General features: G+C 39.4%; 1 protein-coding gene across 3 annotated transcripts; it reads left to right on the top strand.

Moving 5' to 3' along the window:
• Positions 1-1,797: 1,797 nt before the first annotated feature.
• On the top strand, positions 1,798-18,986 carry ptk2bb (protein tyrosine kinase 2 beta, b). Of its 3 annotated transcripts, none has more exons than XM_041063877.1 (31): positions 1,798-1,931; positions 7,068-7,303; positions 7,632-7,810; positions 7,933-8,020; positions 8,528-8,607; positions 8,755-8,817; positions 9,066-9,120; positions 9,228-9,368; positions 10,170-10,244; positions 10,971-11,072; positions 11,184-11,301; positions 11,448-11,487; positions 11,721-11,752; positions 11,921-11,965; positions 12,052-12,149; positions 12,258-12,339; positions 12,429-12,529; positions 12,701-12,816; positions 13,647-13,747; positions 13,855-13,944; positions 14,599-14,803; positions 15,066-15,174; positions 15,270-15,329; positions 15,428-15,550; positions 15,704-15,856; positions 16,097-16,132; positions 17,016-17,040; positions 17,160-17,191; positions 17,438-17,572; positions 17,727-17,807; positions 18,045-18,986. In XM_041063877.1, exons 2-31 carry the CDS (start codon positions 7,106-7,108, stop codon positions 18,258-18,260), a joined length of 2,979 nt encoding a protein of 992 aa, XP_040919811.1. In that variant the 5' UTR covers positions 1,798-1,931; positions 7,068-7,105; the 3' UTR covers positions 18,261-18,986. The 3 variants fall into 3 exon arrangements, with proteins under 3 accessions (XP_040919811.1, XP_040919810.1, XP_040919809.1); XM_041063876.1 differs by having other exon boundaries at positions 17,157-17,191; XM_041063875.1 differs by having other exon boundaries at positions 15,704-16,132; positions 17,157-17,191.
• The last annotated feature ends 84 nt before the right edge of the window (positions 18,987-19,070 follow it).

The raw sequence follows: 19,070 nt of genomic DNA, 5'->3' as shown, positions 1-19,070 counted from the left end.
TTGTGGTCATTTTGAGTCTCTTTGACATCACTTAGCATCACTTTGTAGTTTATTGTTTGACCTTCCAACCAGAAATGCCAACAGCCACTTAAAACAGAGGTTTTGGACCAGACTCACTCCACCCACTGGGCCTCTGGGCCTGCGCCCAGTACGGCCATTCAGTGATCCACACCTGCTAACATACATTTTCAATACACATAAAGCTTGTTTGTTATCACCAACATCAAGGAAGAAACTGTCTTTAGTATCTAACACACAGTATTTTTAAATAAGGTTGATCTTCATTGACACATACAGTACGTTTGGCTTTCTTTGCATATGTTTAAACACATACAGTGCAAATACAGTGATTTCAGACTAGTCAGCAGCGTCTTTCCTTCTCTCAGTCCTCCCTTTACCCTCGCTGCAGCATCCAATACTGCTCTCTGTGCCAGAGGGTTTGGCATTGCAGTGTGGAACAGTGACAGCTGTGGGGGAGTTCAAGTCTGGGGCAGAACAAGTCCAAACCACACCCACCATCCAGCAGACCAGAGCAGTGTCAAGGGCAAGAATCCACAACAGGTGTCCGTCAAGCTTGGATTTGTATGCATTCAGACAGTAGCAGGAACGGGCACTGGAGCGGTAAGCTTTCACAGTTGCAGTGGTTTTACTGTTCATTGGTGATCATTAACACTGACTTTTTAAGACCCCTCCTTTCCTAAAATGCCTAAACCATCTCCATTACACATCCGTCCTCCTGCATTTGTGCCCATGCTGGGTGCCACCTCCCTGTATGGAGCTGTGCCAGTATTTAGAAACACAAACACGGGGCACACAGGTGGCTTTGTGACATGCCCATGCAGAGCATCTCTTGCGACCCTCTCCAGGGAGTCTGAGGTGCTGAGGGAAAAGTATCAGATATGTTATGGCAGTAAGCGGCAAAGGAGCTAATAATACAATTCACTGTCATCCTAGTCATTCTGTCATTGTGGGAGTATTATGTGATGACAGAATGAAAAACATTCAAGCAATACCAGGCAGCACAGTTATGTTCTGCCATGTTTTTAGGTTTCGTCTGACCGTCTGTTTATTTTATACAGTAGTCCTGTGTATTTGTTTATGTTGGAATGACAACTGATCATAAACATTAACTTACCAAGTGGATAGACATAATAATTTAGTTAATATATCATGTAAGTAAGTGCGTTTAAGTGTAGTGGTGGAAGAAGTACTAGGATGCTTAGTAAATTTTGCTCTTTAAACGGTTTTACAAACTTCTTTGTGAATATTTTTAACACACACATAAAACATTTGTTCTATATACCCGTAATACATAAGGTCAAAACACGGTTGCGTATTTGAGGTCCTGATGTTTTGTTTTGTTTTTAATTCAGGCACGTGCTGCCCTCTGCTGTTCAGATGACGTTATTACAGCGATAAGCGATACACACCAATAACTGTTCGTCTGTAAATGAAGGGGAAATTACGAAAGGTAAAGGTGAAAGACCAAAAATTTAAATAAAATGTACGTAAATTATCATGTTGTTTAAAGCCAGGACTAGTTTGTAAAGTAATATTCAGTGTTGTTTACACCGTAGTCGTTATTTCAAATAACTTGTGTTTTCGTAACGTAACGCCTCACAATCATTCGTGCGTTTGAGAGAGAGACCAAAAACTGCAAGAAACATCTGACAAAGACAAGAAACAGGCAGAAAATCACTCTGTTTTGAAAACTCATAAAACCCAATCAGCCACATTCTTGGTATATGAGGTTGCTGGAATAAGGAAGTGGGCCCACCTTACAACAGGACCGCAGAGGTGAGGGAGTGGCCACCTGCCACCTTCTTGCTCCACTAACAGTGTGAGAGACAAACTGTGAGGCCTGGACTCTCCGTGGGGAATAACGCTTTCTGTCAAGCTTTATTTTGTTTGAGGAATTTAATCAGAATCAGGTAGGACTCGAAATATATGTTTATGTTTATTTATACTTATTTATAAGGATTTGATTTGTGGTAGGTTGAGTTTAACGGCTTATTGCAACTAATAGAAGTGGCTGCTAAAGGCCCACACTTATAGAGGTTAATGAAGTAAACAGGGCTGCATTCAAACGATTACACGAGCTCAAAAGTCCTGCTTTTTTTTTTGCTTCATCTGGCCATAAACACCGTTTATTTTTTTCATTTTAAAATATTTTTACTGTATGTTGGACAGTGTAGAGTGTGAAACTTTGGCTCTGAAGCTCGGATAAATGCATTTTCTCGGTAATGAACTGATTGTAAAGGAACAATGTGAAGTGCAAAACTTCTCCCGGAGAGAGAACTTTGTTCATTATCAAAGCATGTCTGTGCAGGTGAAGGAGCAGCCAGCCACATTCCAGTGCCTGGGGGTCATGACGGTGCAATATGCAGACCCTCAACATAACAGTGTTTAGAGAGCAGGCCTGTGTCTGAATCTCTGCCTGTGTTGACAGGCACCTAACAGGAAAAGAGGCTTTACTGTAACGGCTGCATTTTTGTAACCTGTAGCTTGATTTGATCTTTATAAGAGAAAAAGTGTGTCTTTTCATACTGTCTAATGATGTGTCAGCAATGCCCCAAATTCACAGTTCATTTACCAGCCTAACAAGCATCAGATTTCCATTTCAAAAACCTCCTTTTCTCAAACTACCTTTTAAAAGAAAATAGAGGGATAAAGAGACATTTCAGTAGGTGAGGTACCTGGGTGTAGTATGATTTCTGAGAGCTGCTTTTCCTATAATGTCCTTACCCAGAAACACCATGATGATTGTCAGGAGTGCATGTCATGACAGAGTCTTGCAAAGACAGTGTGTCTTCCATTGCACCACTGTGCCGTTTACTTCAAAACAGAGCAGAGAGACAGTCGGAGAGTCCAACATTTGTAGGACAGATACTGGATTTTTGAGACAGATCCTGACATATCTGGTGATTTTTTTTCACATTAACACGTCATAAATAAACAACAATCTTTGGATTGAAATCCCTCAGATTTTTTTTTTGTGTGATCGGCATACATACTAGCATCAACAACATGACCTACTGTGTAGTTATGTCCTTCCTATTTTTTTTTTTTTTTTGTTAGAAGCCAAAGAATGATTATAGATTTCTAGTAAATAGCTCATCCCACATGATGAGATAGCAGAGCCTAACCTTCTGCTTTTATTGTGGCTGGCGTTTTTTTTTTTTCTTTTTTCTTTTCACATTTCACCAGCTGTGTGCAGTGGCAATTATTTTCTCAAAACATCCTGTACTGCAAAATGACTCTCACCCTTCTATACAGCCCCTTCTCAGGTCTCTCAGGTGCAGCCTTGTTGACGTTTGTTGCCAGTTTCTGTGGAATTTCATTCTCATTTGTCACAGTCTCTCACCCAGAATCAGTCCCTGTCTTTCACCCTCTGATGTTGCACAAGTAAATACTGCACATTTGGAGCAGTTTAGGAATAGAAGAACGTCAGCAGTTATGTGCAGGAGTAATTCTTTAATCTAGATAAATGTTTGGGTACTGGATATTCCTATTTTTTTGTCCCGCTGCAGGGTTTGTGGAGGTTTGTTGAGTGTTGAAAGAGTTTGTTCACTCAGTTTGTGATAAAAATCTCCCTCGGGAACAGTTGTTACCATAACAACTCAAGTGCCAGCATGACAGTGTGTGAGAGAAGCAACAACACCATGTGCCTGGAAAGTGTTGCTTTTGTTCACTTAAAAAAAACAAAACAAAACAAAACAAAAAAAACAAACTAGAGTGCTGGTAAACACAGGCAGAAGAAAGGACATCATGGCTGTCAGTGGTTTTAATTAGGGGCTTTTTGTCATTATATTGTTTAGTGCCTAATATTTGTTTACTTTTTGTGACAGCTCTACTGGACAAGACTGTCCTGCTTATAAAGTAATTGGCAGACTCTTGTCGTACAAAATGACAGTATTAGCATGGCTCGATTTACCTTAAAGGGTTCAGTGTAGTGGCTTTTCACAAGATGAAAATGACATGATCATGTCAAAAACACGAGCACCTGGATTGGGTATTGTTTAAAACATTTCCTTTGGCGAACATGAAAGTGTTTTCCTCGAAAGTCCTTTTGTTATATTTAACACAATATACCAAACTTCTCAAATATTAAATGTCTAAACACAAGCAGCTGTGCGTGCAGTTGGATAGGAATATGATTGATATGATAGGTTATAGGGCGGCACGTTGTTGCAGTGGTTGGCACGGTTACCTCACAGCAGTGAGGTTCTGGGTTTGGGTTTCTGGGCTCTCTGTGTGGAGTTTGCATGTTCTCCCTGCGCCGGCGTCCTCCCACAGACAAGGACATGTAGCTTAGGTTAATTGGCGACTGCCCCACAGGTGTGAATGTGAGCATGACTGGTTGTGTGTCAGCTCTGGCAGCCCTCACAGGATGCGTGATAGCTAACAGATGGATGAATATTGATTAATAATAAATACACATGCTTCGGATCTGACATTCAATGTAGGGCTACACCAACAGTTATTTTCTTTATTGACCAAATTGCTGGTTACTTTCTCTATCAATCGATTAAAAAAGGTGAGATCTTCAGATTGCTTGTTTACAATCAAGTAAAACCTTTGACAACCATTGTTATTCAACTGAATAACAAATTAATTTACATGTGTAATTAGACGCCAACATGCGGACCTTTACAGTTTTTGATACTGGCTGCAAAAGATTGAGATTTGTGACTCAGCCCTTCACTATCAGTGTCCCATTGTTTTGTATTTTAGCGTTTAAGCGTTAAAAACTAAAATAGTCTCACTCGCTTGTTACCTGAACTAAACGAGAGGTCACAGGGATTCAACGTTGACAAAGCTTCGGCACAACCAATGCTGTTTATGGCATCATTCCTCATTCTTTTTCTTTCCTCCCTTCCTCTCCATGTTTTTATTTCTGTGTTTGTTTTACATAGTTGACAGTTTCTGCTACAACTCTTTACTATCTGTTTATGCAGGAGCCCATTTAATGAGAACAAGCCATCTATCTTTTTCTGTCATGCATCATTTGTAATGTATATATGTCACAGTGTTTACTCATTGTTTCCTCCATGTTAACTGAGGAATGTATCTGTATATCCAGTCCTCCACATACTTGAATCCATACATGTTTTTTTTTTTTTTTTCGTGGAAGTAATCTTAAACTTCACCCTCTGCCTCCTCAGTCACCTCTGTCAGGCCTCCCACACCCAGGTGATGGTGCAATGTGCCGGCCATGCTCCACACTCATCTTCTCTCTCTTTCTCACAACATACACACACACACGTGCACGCGCTTACACACAAACACACCCATACGCGGCCCTGCTGGGGAATTCATGGCCTCAGGCTAACAAAACACAACCCTGTCCTACAGCGGCGGAAAGCCCTGAGAGGAACGAGCACAGCTCAGCTCCCTCACAGCGGACTGACAGTGTGGAGCTTCATTTATGAGAAAACGTGTTATGACAGCTAAAAGGCACCTCTCTGACAGACTCTGCTGTGAGGTGGGTAACGGGGAAATCTCCCAACTAGGTGTGTTGTCAGGCTAGTTTTTAAGTATTTAGCTCTCTGCCAGCGTGTTTGCTGAATCAATATGCCCTCAGATTTTTGATTGACAGAGCAGAATATTAACACGAGAGTCAGATTTATGTTTGGGTTTGTAAGATGAGAGCAGCTCTGGGTGTATTTTATTGACTTTTTCTCCACGCATCAGTTGGTTGTTGCCTTTCTCAATGTCAGATGTAACATTGAATGTCTCTCAAAGTGTGTGCAGGCTTTCAGATTTTTCACCTAAGCTGAAGTTGTTTGAAATGACTTTTTCCGGGTGTGTAGTTGTGGTCGTGTGCTGAAGTTTTCTTTTCAGGATGTTTGCTATGCTGTCCGACAGCATGTTTGTTTAAACCGAAGTGCTTGGAGCAGGATGCATTTCTTATGATGTATTCATGCCTTAAAGGAGTATTTGGACATTTTAGGAAAAATATTTATTTGTTTTTTTTTTTGCCAATTGTTAGATGAAAAGATTGATACCACTGTCATGTCTGTAAAGTAAATATGTGGCTGGAGCTAGCAGCTGGTTAGCATAGCTTAGTGTAAAAGACCGGAAATAGGGGCAACAGCTGACTGTCCGAAACTGTATCTTGCTTGATTAATATATTATAAAAACTGAAGTGTAAACACAACCTCACAGTGAATGGAGTAAGTCGCTGCGATCAGCCCAGAAATAGTCATAACCTCCCAGTAAAACTGCAGATTGTCGTTTTTGCACTTCAGTTGTTGCACACAGTAAACAAAGGAAACACAGCGTGTTAAGTAGTGATCATCATTAGAGTGAGTGACAGTTATCTTCAGCAACCAGCAACCTGTTTGCTATGATTTCAGTCTTTATGCTAAGTTAAGGTAACACCTTCAGGCTTTAGTTTAACATTGAGTAGACAGACATAAGACTGGTATCAATCTTCTCAGCTAACGCTTGGCAATAAAGCGAATAGGAGTAAAATATTTCACCTCACTCATATATGTAAAACAAATCAACACAGGTTGCATAATGGCCTGGAGCTAAGACTCTGCGGTCATTCGCTGTTGTTTGGTTTCCGGTGAGCATCAACTAAATTTTGGTGTCCCATTTAACCTGTAGGCAGGTAGCTTCCCACAGGCTGTCACTCCCACATTGTGTTTCAACAGTCTGGTATTGAAACTTCACCTGTATTTTCCTTTAGAGGGATAAAAAAAAAAGAAAGTTTTCCTTGATATAGATCATACCAGTTTCTACACTGTCACAGTTTTGTTCTATGAATCACACAGGCCCTCACTTGAAATCACAGGTAGGAAGGAATGTAATCAGCGGATCTCTGAATCAAATATTGTGAATCATAGACAGTACATGGCACCAGATCAGAGCATGAATGTGAAGGGTAGCATGACTGTATTACTGTGCTGCAGCAAGTCCTGGAACGGCATGTACGCTCATGTTACAGACACAGTTGTGTCATCGCAGGCCTTCACTCAGTATATGTTGAGACATGGTCCAAAAATATTATCATTCACATTACAAGTAAACTCAAATCTTCCATTTTTGTGTGCCGAAAGGATGCTGTGGGTATGAAAGTGCCAACCCGACCTTGACAATGTATGAAGTGATGTCCGGCGACACCCTGGCCTGGAAGGCGTCCAGTCCCAGACAAAGTGACAGCGAGTCCAGCCCCGAATCACACTTTACCGGGGACGGAGGGCCCGTCAAGATCCTCAAAGTGTGCTTCTGCATCAACAACAACCTGGGCAAGAACTTCAAGCTGGTCAAATGTGACAGCTCTTGGCAAATTAGGGTGAGAGTAATCTAAAAAATATGGGGAAGGGAGTTGATGTGTCAGAAGATTGTGATGAAGAGGGAAATTTTTAGTTTATCTTAAATAATTTTGATAACAAATCAAAGACGATCTGTCAAGCATGTGGTATTTGTTTGTACCTGAACTGGAGAAGATGTTTTCTTAAAAAAAAAGATATTGCCATTTTTTTGTCTTATGACTTTAGCTCTCACAGATTAAATTGAACTATGCGCCCATCACAAAGTGTAACATTTGGCAAGGACAACTAAAAATCCATGATAAAAATTCAGCTGAGGCTTTTAAATTTCGCTCGTCGTGTCTCATTCAGGCCATCATTCGTTCGATTCTGGTGAGCGGTCGACTGGGACCGAACATCAAACACACAGGATGCTATGGTCTCCTGCTGAAACACTTGAAGTCTGAAGAACTTCACTGGCTGCATCCAGATTTGACTGTTGGAGAGGTAGAGCAACGCTATGAAAGCCATCACGTGGAAGCTGAGTGGAGGTACAGATCGACTGCCCTGATGTTTATCCATGATTTCATTTCTTCTTTTGAGTCTGAAGTTTGAATATATGAGAGACGTTTACAGTGTATGAAAAACGTCCATGGTTTTGTCTTGAATGCAGGTATGACCTTCGTATCAGATACATTCCTGTCAATTTCCTGGAGAAATTAAAAGATGACAGATCCACATTGCTGTATTTTTACCAACAGGTAACAAGCTACAGAGTATTTTACTTTTGACTTTTTTTTGGCTGATGTAGATCAGTGGATCTTTGGCAATAAGAAGTGGTGTCTGTGTGTCCTGCAGTGAGGTGAAATTTCCCCTGACTGGTTTCATGTTGATAAAGTTTGAGTTTCAGTTGGTGGCACTCCTTTTGTTTCAAACAAATCTACATATAAAATAAGGTAAAACCTTCAGTGCTATCATTTCATTACCTTGAACTTGGTGCAGTTTGTCTTTGCTGCATTTTTCCTCATCACTCCCCGTCATGCTTCCAACATAAATATACTGATTTTTAGCGTGAGTACACAGGTAAGTCATCACCAGCATTTAGCAGCATGTGAAACCTGTGCTGTTGGCCATTATTGTCAGTATAAAAAAGGTTGCATGATGGGAAGTGGGACAATCAAAATAAATCTGTATCAATTTTGCCACCATATCCAAATGATTTTTACAGCAGCATAATAATCTGATTTCTCTGTCTAACTTTACTACAGGTGCGTAGTGATTATATGCAGTATCACGCCAGCAAAGTTAGTGATGGGATGGCACTGCAGCTCGGCTGTTTGGAGATCAGGTGAGTCTCTGCATTCCTTTGCTGTCATGGGTTAAACATTTGTAATTCCACTTGTTTAAGAGTGATAAGGGTGAGGTGATTGAATTTACAGTATACTGACCATGTCCACGTGTTGTGTCTATGCCTTGTTTTTCTCTCTTTTTACAGGAGGTTCTATAAAGACATGAATGCTAAAGGTCTAGAAAAGAAGTCTAACTTTGAGGTGCTAGAGTAAGTTTTTATTTTCTCATAGTTTTCTAACTTTAATTTTAGTAGTTTTGATTATATGATTTTACTTGCAGGATGACATGGCCCTGTATTGGTTGAAAATGAACCTTGAGTTTATTAAACCCTTTTAAAATCCCACTTGGATAGTGTTAGAAATGCCCGTTAGCAACTCAACTATACATTTTTGACATTGGCAACATTATGATGTGTTCATCTTGGTTTAATTCTTCTATTTTTCTTTTCAAATGAAGGAAAGAGGTGGGCCTGGATTTGTTCTTTCCTCAACAACTGATTAACAGCATGAAGGTAAACTATTCAAACCTTGACTGAAGTATAATTGAGCAGATGCCAACAAATTTTGTTTTGCTGTTATAGCAATTATAACAATTTCAAATGTCCTTGTTGTGATCCAGTCAAGGCAGCTACGGAAGATGATTCAGCAAACGTTTCAACAGTACGGAACACTCAAGGAGGACGACTGCATGGTCAAGTTTTTTGAGACCCTCAAAGATTTCGTCAGCTATGATGAAGAGGTCTTCCCATGTGAACTAGTGGTGAGTGACAACAAATTTGCCCATTCGCATCGATCACATATAAACCTTCCTAATATGATGCGACCCTATTTAATCCAATCTGCTTGTCTTTCCACCTTTATTTTCTGTTTTTGAACCAGCTGATATATAATCATGCAACCAAAAGATGTTTTTCTTTAGCCTCACTAAAGAGCACCTTTCTTATCAGTTCTGTAATTCATGACAGTTAATAGAGAGTCTATACAGATGGCTTGTCCTTTACTGTGGTGAGTCTCTTTACAGCCATCTGAAGGCTGGTATCTGTTCCATCTGCAGTCTCTTAATAGGAGCGACTTTGCCGCTGGCAATCCAAAACTGTGTGCGGCAGATCCGCTTGTTAATTTTTGTGCAATCAGCGGAAGACTGTTGCAAAATAACCACAGGAACCTCAATGCTTATGTGCACATTAAACTTGTCACTGTAAATAAATTATTCTACAGTTTCTACCTGAAATGAACAGGCGTGTTGGATAGTGACATGTTGAAAACAGTTCACTCAGTCTGATGGCACATTGTAGACACACTGCTCTCAACTAATAGATCGCATTCTTAGTTCTACCTTCACTGTACTGTGCCAATGTGGCACTCGGTGGTACTTAGCAGCAGATGTTCATGGATCATTGTATGATCAATACACTGACACACTATTACAAACAGAAAACATGAGAAAACAAGATTTTCAAAAGTGAATTCAGCTTACAAGATACATTATCTGCTCCTGGCAGTACATTTGAGCTGCTGTATTCATATTTTAGGGCCCTAAATCATTCTCATTCATCAACAGCAAGGTTGGAGTCTGTCAGTGGAGCTGGTCATCGGTGGGAGAGGCATTCGCCAACGCACACAGAAGAATTCAGCGGTAAGCGTGGTGAAGATTTAGGTGTTTCTTCAGAGCACTTTGATCTTTCATCATACAGAACACTGTGTTGTGTTATATATTTAATATATCCAGCCTTGGTCCAGGATTTTTCGTTAAAGGAACAGTTGGGCTTCTTGGGAAATACATTTATTTGATTCATGGCATAGAGCTTCATGAGAAGATTGGTCTCCTGTTAAAATGGATGTTAAAAATGAAGCTACAGCTAGCAGCCTTTCAGCTTAACTCAGTAAAAGGACTTGAAACAGTGGGTAAACAGATCTAGCCTGACTCTGTCCAAAGGTAACAGAATCCACCAAAGCTCAGGGATTAACAGTTACTTCTTGAAGTCTCTGGCAACTGCTCCCAGCCAAGAAATATTCTGGCACATAAAACGCCTTTAAAATCACATTTTATCATTTTTACATATTGGTTTTCGTATGGAAGTAAGGAAATGTGTATTTCCCAAAAAGTTGAACTGTTCTAATTTCTGAAAATGTAAAATTTTTCTGCTCTGAAAGTTTGGTGGAATAAATGAATTCTGCTAGATTTTTCTGCCCCACACCATCCTATCGTGTCTAGACATATTATAAACCAGTCCAGATCACTTGACGCTGTTAGCAGCCATCAGTGGAAACTGCATCATTATACATCTCACATAGTGCCACACAAATATAATCAGTCCCACCATAATTGAACTTACTGCATTCCTTTCCTTTTGCACCTCAGGCTGTGTTTCTTGCCGACTTCAAACAGATCAAGAAAGTACAATGCTTATCTCAGAGCGACGGCAAGGCTCTCCTAAACCTCGACATAGAGGGGGCCAGACAAGTAAGTACCACAATCTACCTATTATATTGTATTTCTCCATAAATATATAATGTAAGTACATTTACTATAGAGAGTGATTGCATAGGAAATTTAATACAGTATGTTCTTTAGCGTCTATCGATCAACGTGGCCACGGTCCCTTTGGCAGAGAACATGATGGACCTTATCGATGGGTACTGCCGTTTGGAAAATAATACAGATGATACTGTTATCTACCGACCAAATAAAAGTGAGTCAGCTATTTCTCCTAATGTTTTCTTAACATCACTGTGATTAAAACATTGTTGGAAGACTTAAGAGCTATAGTGATTATAGTCTTTAAGAAATGTGTTATTTAAACCAGTCTGGAATTCTCATTAGTAATTTCTGTCCTAGATGCCAATGCACGGACCTCCCTACCCGAGATTCCTACAGGGTGAGTGGATTTTGGCTGTTTTACAATTTTAAATGATTTGTGCCCTCTCTCAGCCTCAGTGTAGCAGCAGAGTCCAAGCTGTACTCATCCTCTTTGGATTTAATATGAAATGAAAAGTTAGTTATTGATGAGAGGGGCTGCGTTATTGAATCATGCTGTCAGCGCTCTGAGGAGCCATAACTTGAAAATTTATAACCGGGGCTTTCTCTCATTCTGTCTTTTCTCTGGAGCAGCAGAGACAACAGCTCGGTCAGACACAGTATGGGTGAGCTGAGAGTTTTCCTAGTTTTACACAACCTCCATTGTACAACACGGTGCACAGTCTTTACATTTTTAACAGCTAATTGTTTCTGTAATTATCTTGCAAAAAATCTATTAAGAGAGGTAATGAAGTTATGATCAAGAAACAAAGTTCTTTCTTTTGTATTTGCAGGTTCAGACATCTACTGTGAGATTCTCGATGAAAGGCCGAAGTCAGGTTTGTCCAAAGCATATATTAATGTCTTTTGCAGAATAGGACCTGTGGAAACTCATTTTTGAGCTTTGACAAATTTTATCCTCTAGTGGTGAAGTATGGGATTGACCGAAATGACATTGTTCTCGGCCGAATTCTTGGTGAGGGGTTTTTTGGGGAAGTCTACGATGGAGTTTACAACAAAGTTGTAAGTGTATCTCTCTACTGTATATGTAAGTTCTGTATATATATATATATATCAGTATTGACAGCAATAGACTAGATACTCACATTTTTTTGTTTGTGGATTGAACAGGATGGAGAGAAGATCAATGTGGCAGTGAAAACCTGCAAAGACTGTTCACCTGATGTGATGGAGAAGTTCATGAGTGAAGCAGGTAATAAAAAAACTGTAGAAAATAATAGAATGGTAGTGATTACAGGAACTATGAGAGTAGTTGTAAGATTTGTTAACTGTATTTGCCAGTAATTATGAAGAAGCTCAACCATCCTCACATCGTCAAGCTGATTGGAATCATAGAGGAGAATCCTGTGTGGATTGTCATGGAGCTTTATCAGTATGGAGAGGTTAGTACCAGCCATGATTTCATGATTTTATTTTAATTCAGTCAGGACTGAATTACTGTGTTTTTAGTTTATGAGGACATTGATAAGATTGACACAAAAAAGGACTACAGCTGTTGAATGAATCAAATAAATGTATTTCCTGTTCTAACTTAAATGTTGATGTCGTTGCAGCTCGGAAACTACCTGACTCAGAACCAGAACAAGCTGACGAATACAACTCTGGTGCTCTTCAGCCTACAGATCTGCAAAGCCCTGGTCTACCTCGAAGGGGTCAACGTGGTACACAGGTGAAAGAATATTTTTCGTTTTTATTCAGGAAGTGGTGATACTGTTGTTCTATCATGCGAAAAGATAATAAACCAAAATGTACTGTATTAAACAATGTCTTGTCACAATATCTTATCAATATCTTGGCTTAAAATATGAAGAACTAGTTGAATACTTGTTATAATCAGATTGTCCTTTCAACTGGCAAATCTAGGAAGATGCTTTCTTATATTTTCATTTTTTAATAGATTAAAAGCAAGCTTAACATTTTTGTTAAGGGTCACTAGGCTATGTCTTTGCGAATATGTCAGAAGTCTCCAAGAACGAGACTCAGTCAAAACTTGGGATGTAGGCAGCGATGGTCTGGAACCACATAAAAAGAAAATCTTTATGTATATGCTGTCATATAAGGTAGTGACAATGCAATGAGACAACATTACAGAAAGTTGACTTGAGGTGACAGAGAACCATGCTTCACTTGTCGACTTTTCAGAATGCTATCAGCAGGATTCAGTCTCCTGTGAAGTGGAAACACAGACAAAAGGATATTAGTTTTTGCCTGTGTGGAAAATGTAAACATTCTTTTTGTATTATTTTCTGCTCCAGTTACCGCAGCGCTGCAGTGACTAAGAGGCAAATTTAGTTCAGTCAGTGAGGGCTCAGGGCTATTTTAGACTCTCTGCTTCACTCATAACAGACTCCAACAAGTTATTTGTTGAGTGATAATATACAATATCCGGCTCCTCTACAAACTCTGCTTGTATTATCTGCATTAATCATGTCTTAGTTATGTCATCTTCATCTGTACCTACATGAAGTTTCTCTCTGTGTTGGTCATGTCTTCTCACAGGGACATCGCAGTTAGGAACGTGTTAGTTGCCAGTCCAGAGTGTGTGAAGCTCGGAGACTTTGGTCTGTCCAGGTACATCGAAGATGAAGAATATTACAAAGGTAACAGAGGCAAACTAGGAAAATAAAAGGAAATAATTTCCTTTTCAAAAATGAATATTGTTGAATATCTTGGCTGTAAAATACTAACTTCTCCCATTGCTTTGCAGCGTCTGTTACTCGGTTGCCCATCAAGTGGATGGCTCCAGAATCCATCAACTTCAGACGCTTCACCACGGCCAGTGATGTCTGGATGTTTGGTGAGCCATGCAGTAACTTACAGCAGCTTAGTTCAAAAACATCTTGGCCGTTTGGTTCACAGCACTGAAAGAAAGAAAGAAAGCACACACACTCACATATGGCAAAAGACAGGTGGATGGTCAATCATCAACCAAAACAAGCACTGCATGGTTTTATGACATGGTAAGAATTACTGGAACTGATATCACAACTACATTGAGGTTTTTGGTTTGCGAACAGTTTGAACGGCCTTAATGGTCTTTATTATTCATAAGCCCATTGCTATAGTACTGGCTCATATACAGGAGGACGGTGGCAAGTGATTTGTAGGTCTTCTTTTATAGAAAAGCATTTCTGCAATGCCAAGGATAATATAGAAAGAGTGACAGAATCTATCTTCTCGGTTGTGAGGTTTCTTGTTTTTTCTTTGTCTTACATTGTAGTAAACTGAATATCATTTGGGTTCTGGACTGTTGTTCTGACATTTTATAGACTTAAAAATGAATTGAGAAAATAATTGTCAGATAGATCAGTAATTAAAGTAACAGCCGCTACTATTTACGTTTTTATTCCTTAAAAATTTCCTTTGTTGTATCATCACAGAATTTCATAATGAATTACAGGGTGACCATATCCAAGCATGTTTTTGTTTCTGTGTTTGTATCTCTCTTTAGCTGTGTGTGTGTGGGAGATAATGAGTCGTGGGCAGCAGCCGTTTTTCTGGCTGGAGAACAGAGATGTAATCAACCAACTGGAGCAGGGCATCAGGCTGCCCAAACCAGAAAACTGCCCTCCTGCCCTCTACTCACTCATGACCCGCTGCTGGTCCTATGACCACAGAGAGAGACCGACTTTCACTGAGCTTGTGGTCAAGATCAGGTATTTCTGTATTAAATATAAAAGGAGTTCCTAATAAAAGGAGGTCTTTCTGTTACAGTGTTCTCCTCAGTATTAAAGTATGACGAAATAAACCATAGCACTACATATAAATAAAAGTTAAGTATTTTTCTCATCAGTGAACGTTTTGCTGCTCTCATTTGCCAGTTTCCTCTGACTCATAAACAACAAAAACACAGGCATCACAGTGATGGTTATTTGTACCTCTCTTATAAAGACTAAACTGTTTTCTTAAATCCCTCAGTGATGTCCACAAGATGGAGAAGGAGCAGGAAGTGGAGAGAGAGAGGGACAGATCACGCTCCACAAAATATTTTGATCCCAAGTTCAACTTTAACGAGCCACCGCCCAAGGTGTGAAATTCAGCCACTGTTCTATGTACAACATGACACACAATTCAAATTGAATGCATCTACATTTAAAATTTTTTTTTTTACCTTTACTGTAGCCTTCAAGAATGAAACCGGGGCGGTTTGGGAACACGCTCAGTATTGGTCTACACATTCAGGTATATTAGTGGACCAAAGTAACCTTCAACATGACAGACTTCACTTAAAAACAAAAACTATATTTGTACGTAATTGATATGTGTTTGTATCTGTGCAGCTGAATGAGGCTTTGTGTGCCAGCTCCCCTGATCTCGCCAGCCCGTGTGAATATCAGTCCCCCGTCGACTCCATGAACACTCTTACTCTGCCAGTCAGGTCCCCTCGACGTCGCAGCATGGGGGTAAGAAACACTAAGCACCAGTCATGTATTCAAATGGAGATAAAACAAAAGCGCTGCATTTAATGAAGTAAAAACTTAAGCATCAAGAGATTAAAAAATGACAAATGTTGTGTGGTATTAATTCCCCATCACATTTCCCTGGTACTCTTGTAGGAGAATGAGTTTCCCCGAGTAGAACCAAACAGCATGGAGGATGCCCAGCGCCTGTGGCAGAGGGAGAAACAGAATATGCAGGACACTCTCCGCCAGCAGAAAAAGCAGATGATGGAGGATAAAAAGTGGCTTCAGAAGGAGGAGAAACTCCTGGTGGGAAACAGAGCATCATTAACTTTTGTCAACCCCCTCTCTGTGTCTCTGTGTCCCCCCGCTCCTGAAATCAACGTGGCCCTGGAGGCTACTCTGAATGAGGCATCGTTAAACAATATCAACCCACTCGTTCACTCTCAACGCCCCGCTAGTCTTAAATTGAATGTTCCTCTGATAACAGTTCCGAAGAGAGGGTCCACGTCCATATTCTATAAAATGAACCTGCCTGTTCTTTTGCAGGACCCCATTGGACCAGACGATGTTGGCAACCCAGCGGTAAGTATTTTCCTGTACACACTCATTTCAGTCAAATTTATTGAATTTAAACTTAAAATACTTGAACTTATATGGCTTTTGGCAGTGTCTTTGGGGCATTATCTTCTTATTCCCAATAGAAAAGTGACTAGGTGTAGTCAGCATGATGTCAGACAACATGTAGTAGTTTTCAGCTGCCTAAAAAAAGCAACAGTGAAGTAAAACTGATTATTTACAGTAGAAATCAAAGCAGTGAAAGTGCAGTGATGCCTGTGATTCCTGGAAAGAACCACGACAACCACTGGCCTGTATGTTTCACAATATTTTGTTTATAATATTAATAGTATTTAATATATTTAAATACTTGAAACAGCATAAGAGAAAGGGAACATAAAAATAATGCATGTTCTACTTCCTGTTCTAGTGATTATAAATATATACTTTACATTTATTAGTAACAATTCAGTACAGTCATAACTCAAGTCACATATCAATACAGCACTGTGGTTTGGTGTTTGGTGTTGTGAAACTCTGGGCATTATGGGAAATGTAGGAAGCCCCCAGCTGAAGTACAGGAGGCATGTTTAGAGAATTTGGATACACGAAAAAATCATTAGCAAGTTTTAATCGCAACAAATAGAGTAATTGTCACAGATGTATGGTAAACAGTTTAATTAGAGGCTTTTTCTTTAAGATTTGTATCTCTATATACTTTTCTCAGGAGGAATCTAAATTAAATCTAGAAATTTTGACCAAAAAAGTTTGAACTGAAATTAGTACTTGTTTATTAGGATTACCTTTTCTGCACTATTGCCTATAGATAATGTTAGCTGTTGAATGTAACAGTTTGGACAGGGTTTCTTTTGTAGTCCTCATGAGATTTTTCTTTGTCTATTCTTTCTAGTCCCCTGAAGCTGACACACAGAATGGTGAGTGCTCAGAGAAAGTCACTTTAAATTAATTCTGAAGACTATTATCTCTTAATCCTCCTGAGTTTCTTCTCTTTCTCTGTGTCTCTTATAACGTTCATGTTTCTGCCTCACAGCAGCCCCAGAGAAGCCCCCCCGGCTCACAGCGCAGGTAATTATATCAATTAATTTTTTTGCATTGTGATATCTTTATATCTCATTGAAAAGACCATTTAATTTTATTGGCTTTGATTTTAAGATAAAAAGAATTTGTAATGAAGCCAGACATTTGAAAAGTTTAATTACCCTGCAGTTGAAAGGGCATCGATGTCACTGGGCATTTTAAATAGAGTCCAGATTAAATAAATGAGGATGAGTATTTCAATTATTAAGAGACACATTATTCCCTCTTTCTTAGCCTGCACCCACAGCTGAACTGGACCGCTCTGATGACAAAGTGTATACCTCCGTCATGGACTTGGTCAAAGTCGTTGTTCAACTCAAGAATGACATCACTGAACTGCAGCCAGACGGATATATCACCATTGTCAAGGTACAATGAAACAAAATCCAGTTTTTTCCCCCTTACTTTCTGTACAGTTTGTTTCTATTTTATTGGCAAATTTAAGGGGTATGAATTCAATTCGAAGACAAACTTCCTGATTAATTACAGCTGATTAATTCTCTGCATTGATCTCTGCTCTCAGTCTGTAGGGATGGCTTTACGAGATCTGATTCGCAGCGTGGATGACATACTGCCCACCCTACACGAGTCTGTCCGGACTGAGGTAAATCATATCATCTGCTGCTTGTTTGCTCTGTTTTCATCTTTCTGCTTCTCTTCTTCAGTCAGCTCCAGCTGATATGCACAAAGGATATGCAAAATAAACATTTATAAGCCTCACAAGCATGATCAGTATTTCAGTTTAATTTGATTGCACTATATTGTTATTGTTATTGTTATTGTTCTCATTTTATGAGTGCACACTGTAAAGTGAGAAATGGTTTGTTCACCGTTGCCACAGATCGAGGGTACCCAGAAACTGCTGAACAACGACATGGCGGAGCTGATCAGCAAAATGCGGCTGGCCCAGCAGAACGCCATCACCTCTTTGAAGGAGGAGTGTAAGAAACAGTTGCTGGCTGCAGCACATACTCTGGCTATGGACAGCAAGAACATGTTGGATGCAGTGGACCAAGCGAGAGTCAGGGCCAACTTAGCCAAGCCTGTGGCCCCGTAGTGTACTGTAAACTTCCTGGTTCAGTGTACACATTAACCTTTCATCAGACACTTTCCCATCTGTCAGAAATAACATTTTGCACACAGCTGAACATTTATGTTGTGTTCAAATTTCTTAAATTGTCTGTTGTGAAATTTAAATATATATAATGGTAGAACTCAGGCCTACCTAAAAAGGATGGGTATGCTTACCAAAGTAGTGTGTGTACTGAAATGGCTGATTCATAGGATAGTCTACAAATATCAGGCATTGTATTTAGGATGCAGTTGTTTCTGATAAACTTATTTTTATGTAAACTGTTCTCATTCACTGTTGGTTAGTTATTGATTTACTTATCTGCTCAGAAATTGAAACATCCTTGTAAATATAAAACGTGCCTTATTTCAAATACAGTGGGTTTTACTGCAGAAAAATTAAAATTAAAGCTCAAGTAGACCTCTTTAAAACCTGTCAGTAGTATCCTGTGTGAAATGTAAAGATGACAAAATGAAAAGTTTGGTCAGCTAGGAAGAATGTTTTATATATCTACGTCTTTCAAGTGTCACTTTAATACATTATGTTAAAATTGTGAGCATTATAAATTATGAAGATTTACAATGGTATGAATAATGATAGATATGTTTCAGATACTAGAGTCAAAGGTTTTTGTATTGTGTCTGTTATCATAAAATATGAAATTCTAGCACATAATTCAAATGATATAAAAAATAAATACCATGATGTGTACTGCTGTACATGAATGCCTGTTTACTGAAGCATACCTCTTGTTGAAGGTGAGTATTTAAATCTGAGTGTTTTGTGTTCCCTCTC

The sequence above is a fragment of the Toxotes jaculatrix genome, chromosome 19 (genome assembly GCF_017976425.1).
Source record: "Toxotes jaculatrix isolate fToxJac2 chromosome 19, fToxJac2.pri, whole genome shotgun sequence".
NCBI classification, from domain to species: Eukaryota; Metazoa; Chordata; class Actinopteri; family Toxotidae; genus Toxotes; species Toxotes jaculatrix.
This window is presented reverse-complemented; position numbering and strand designations above follow the sequence as displayed.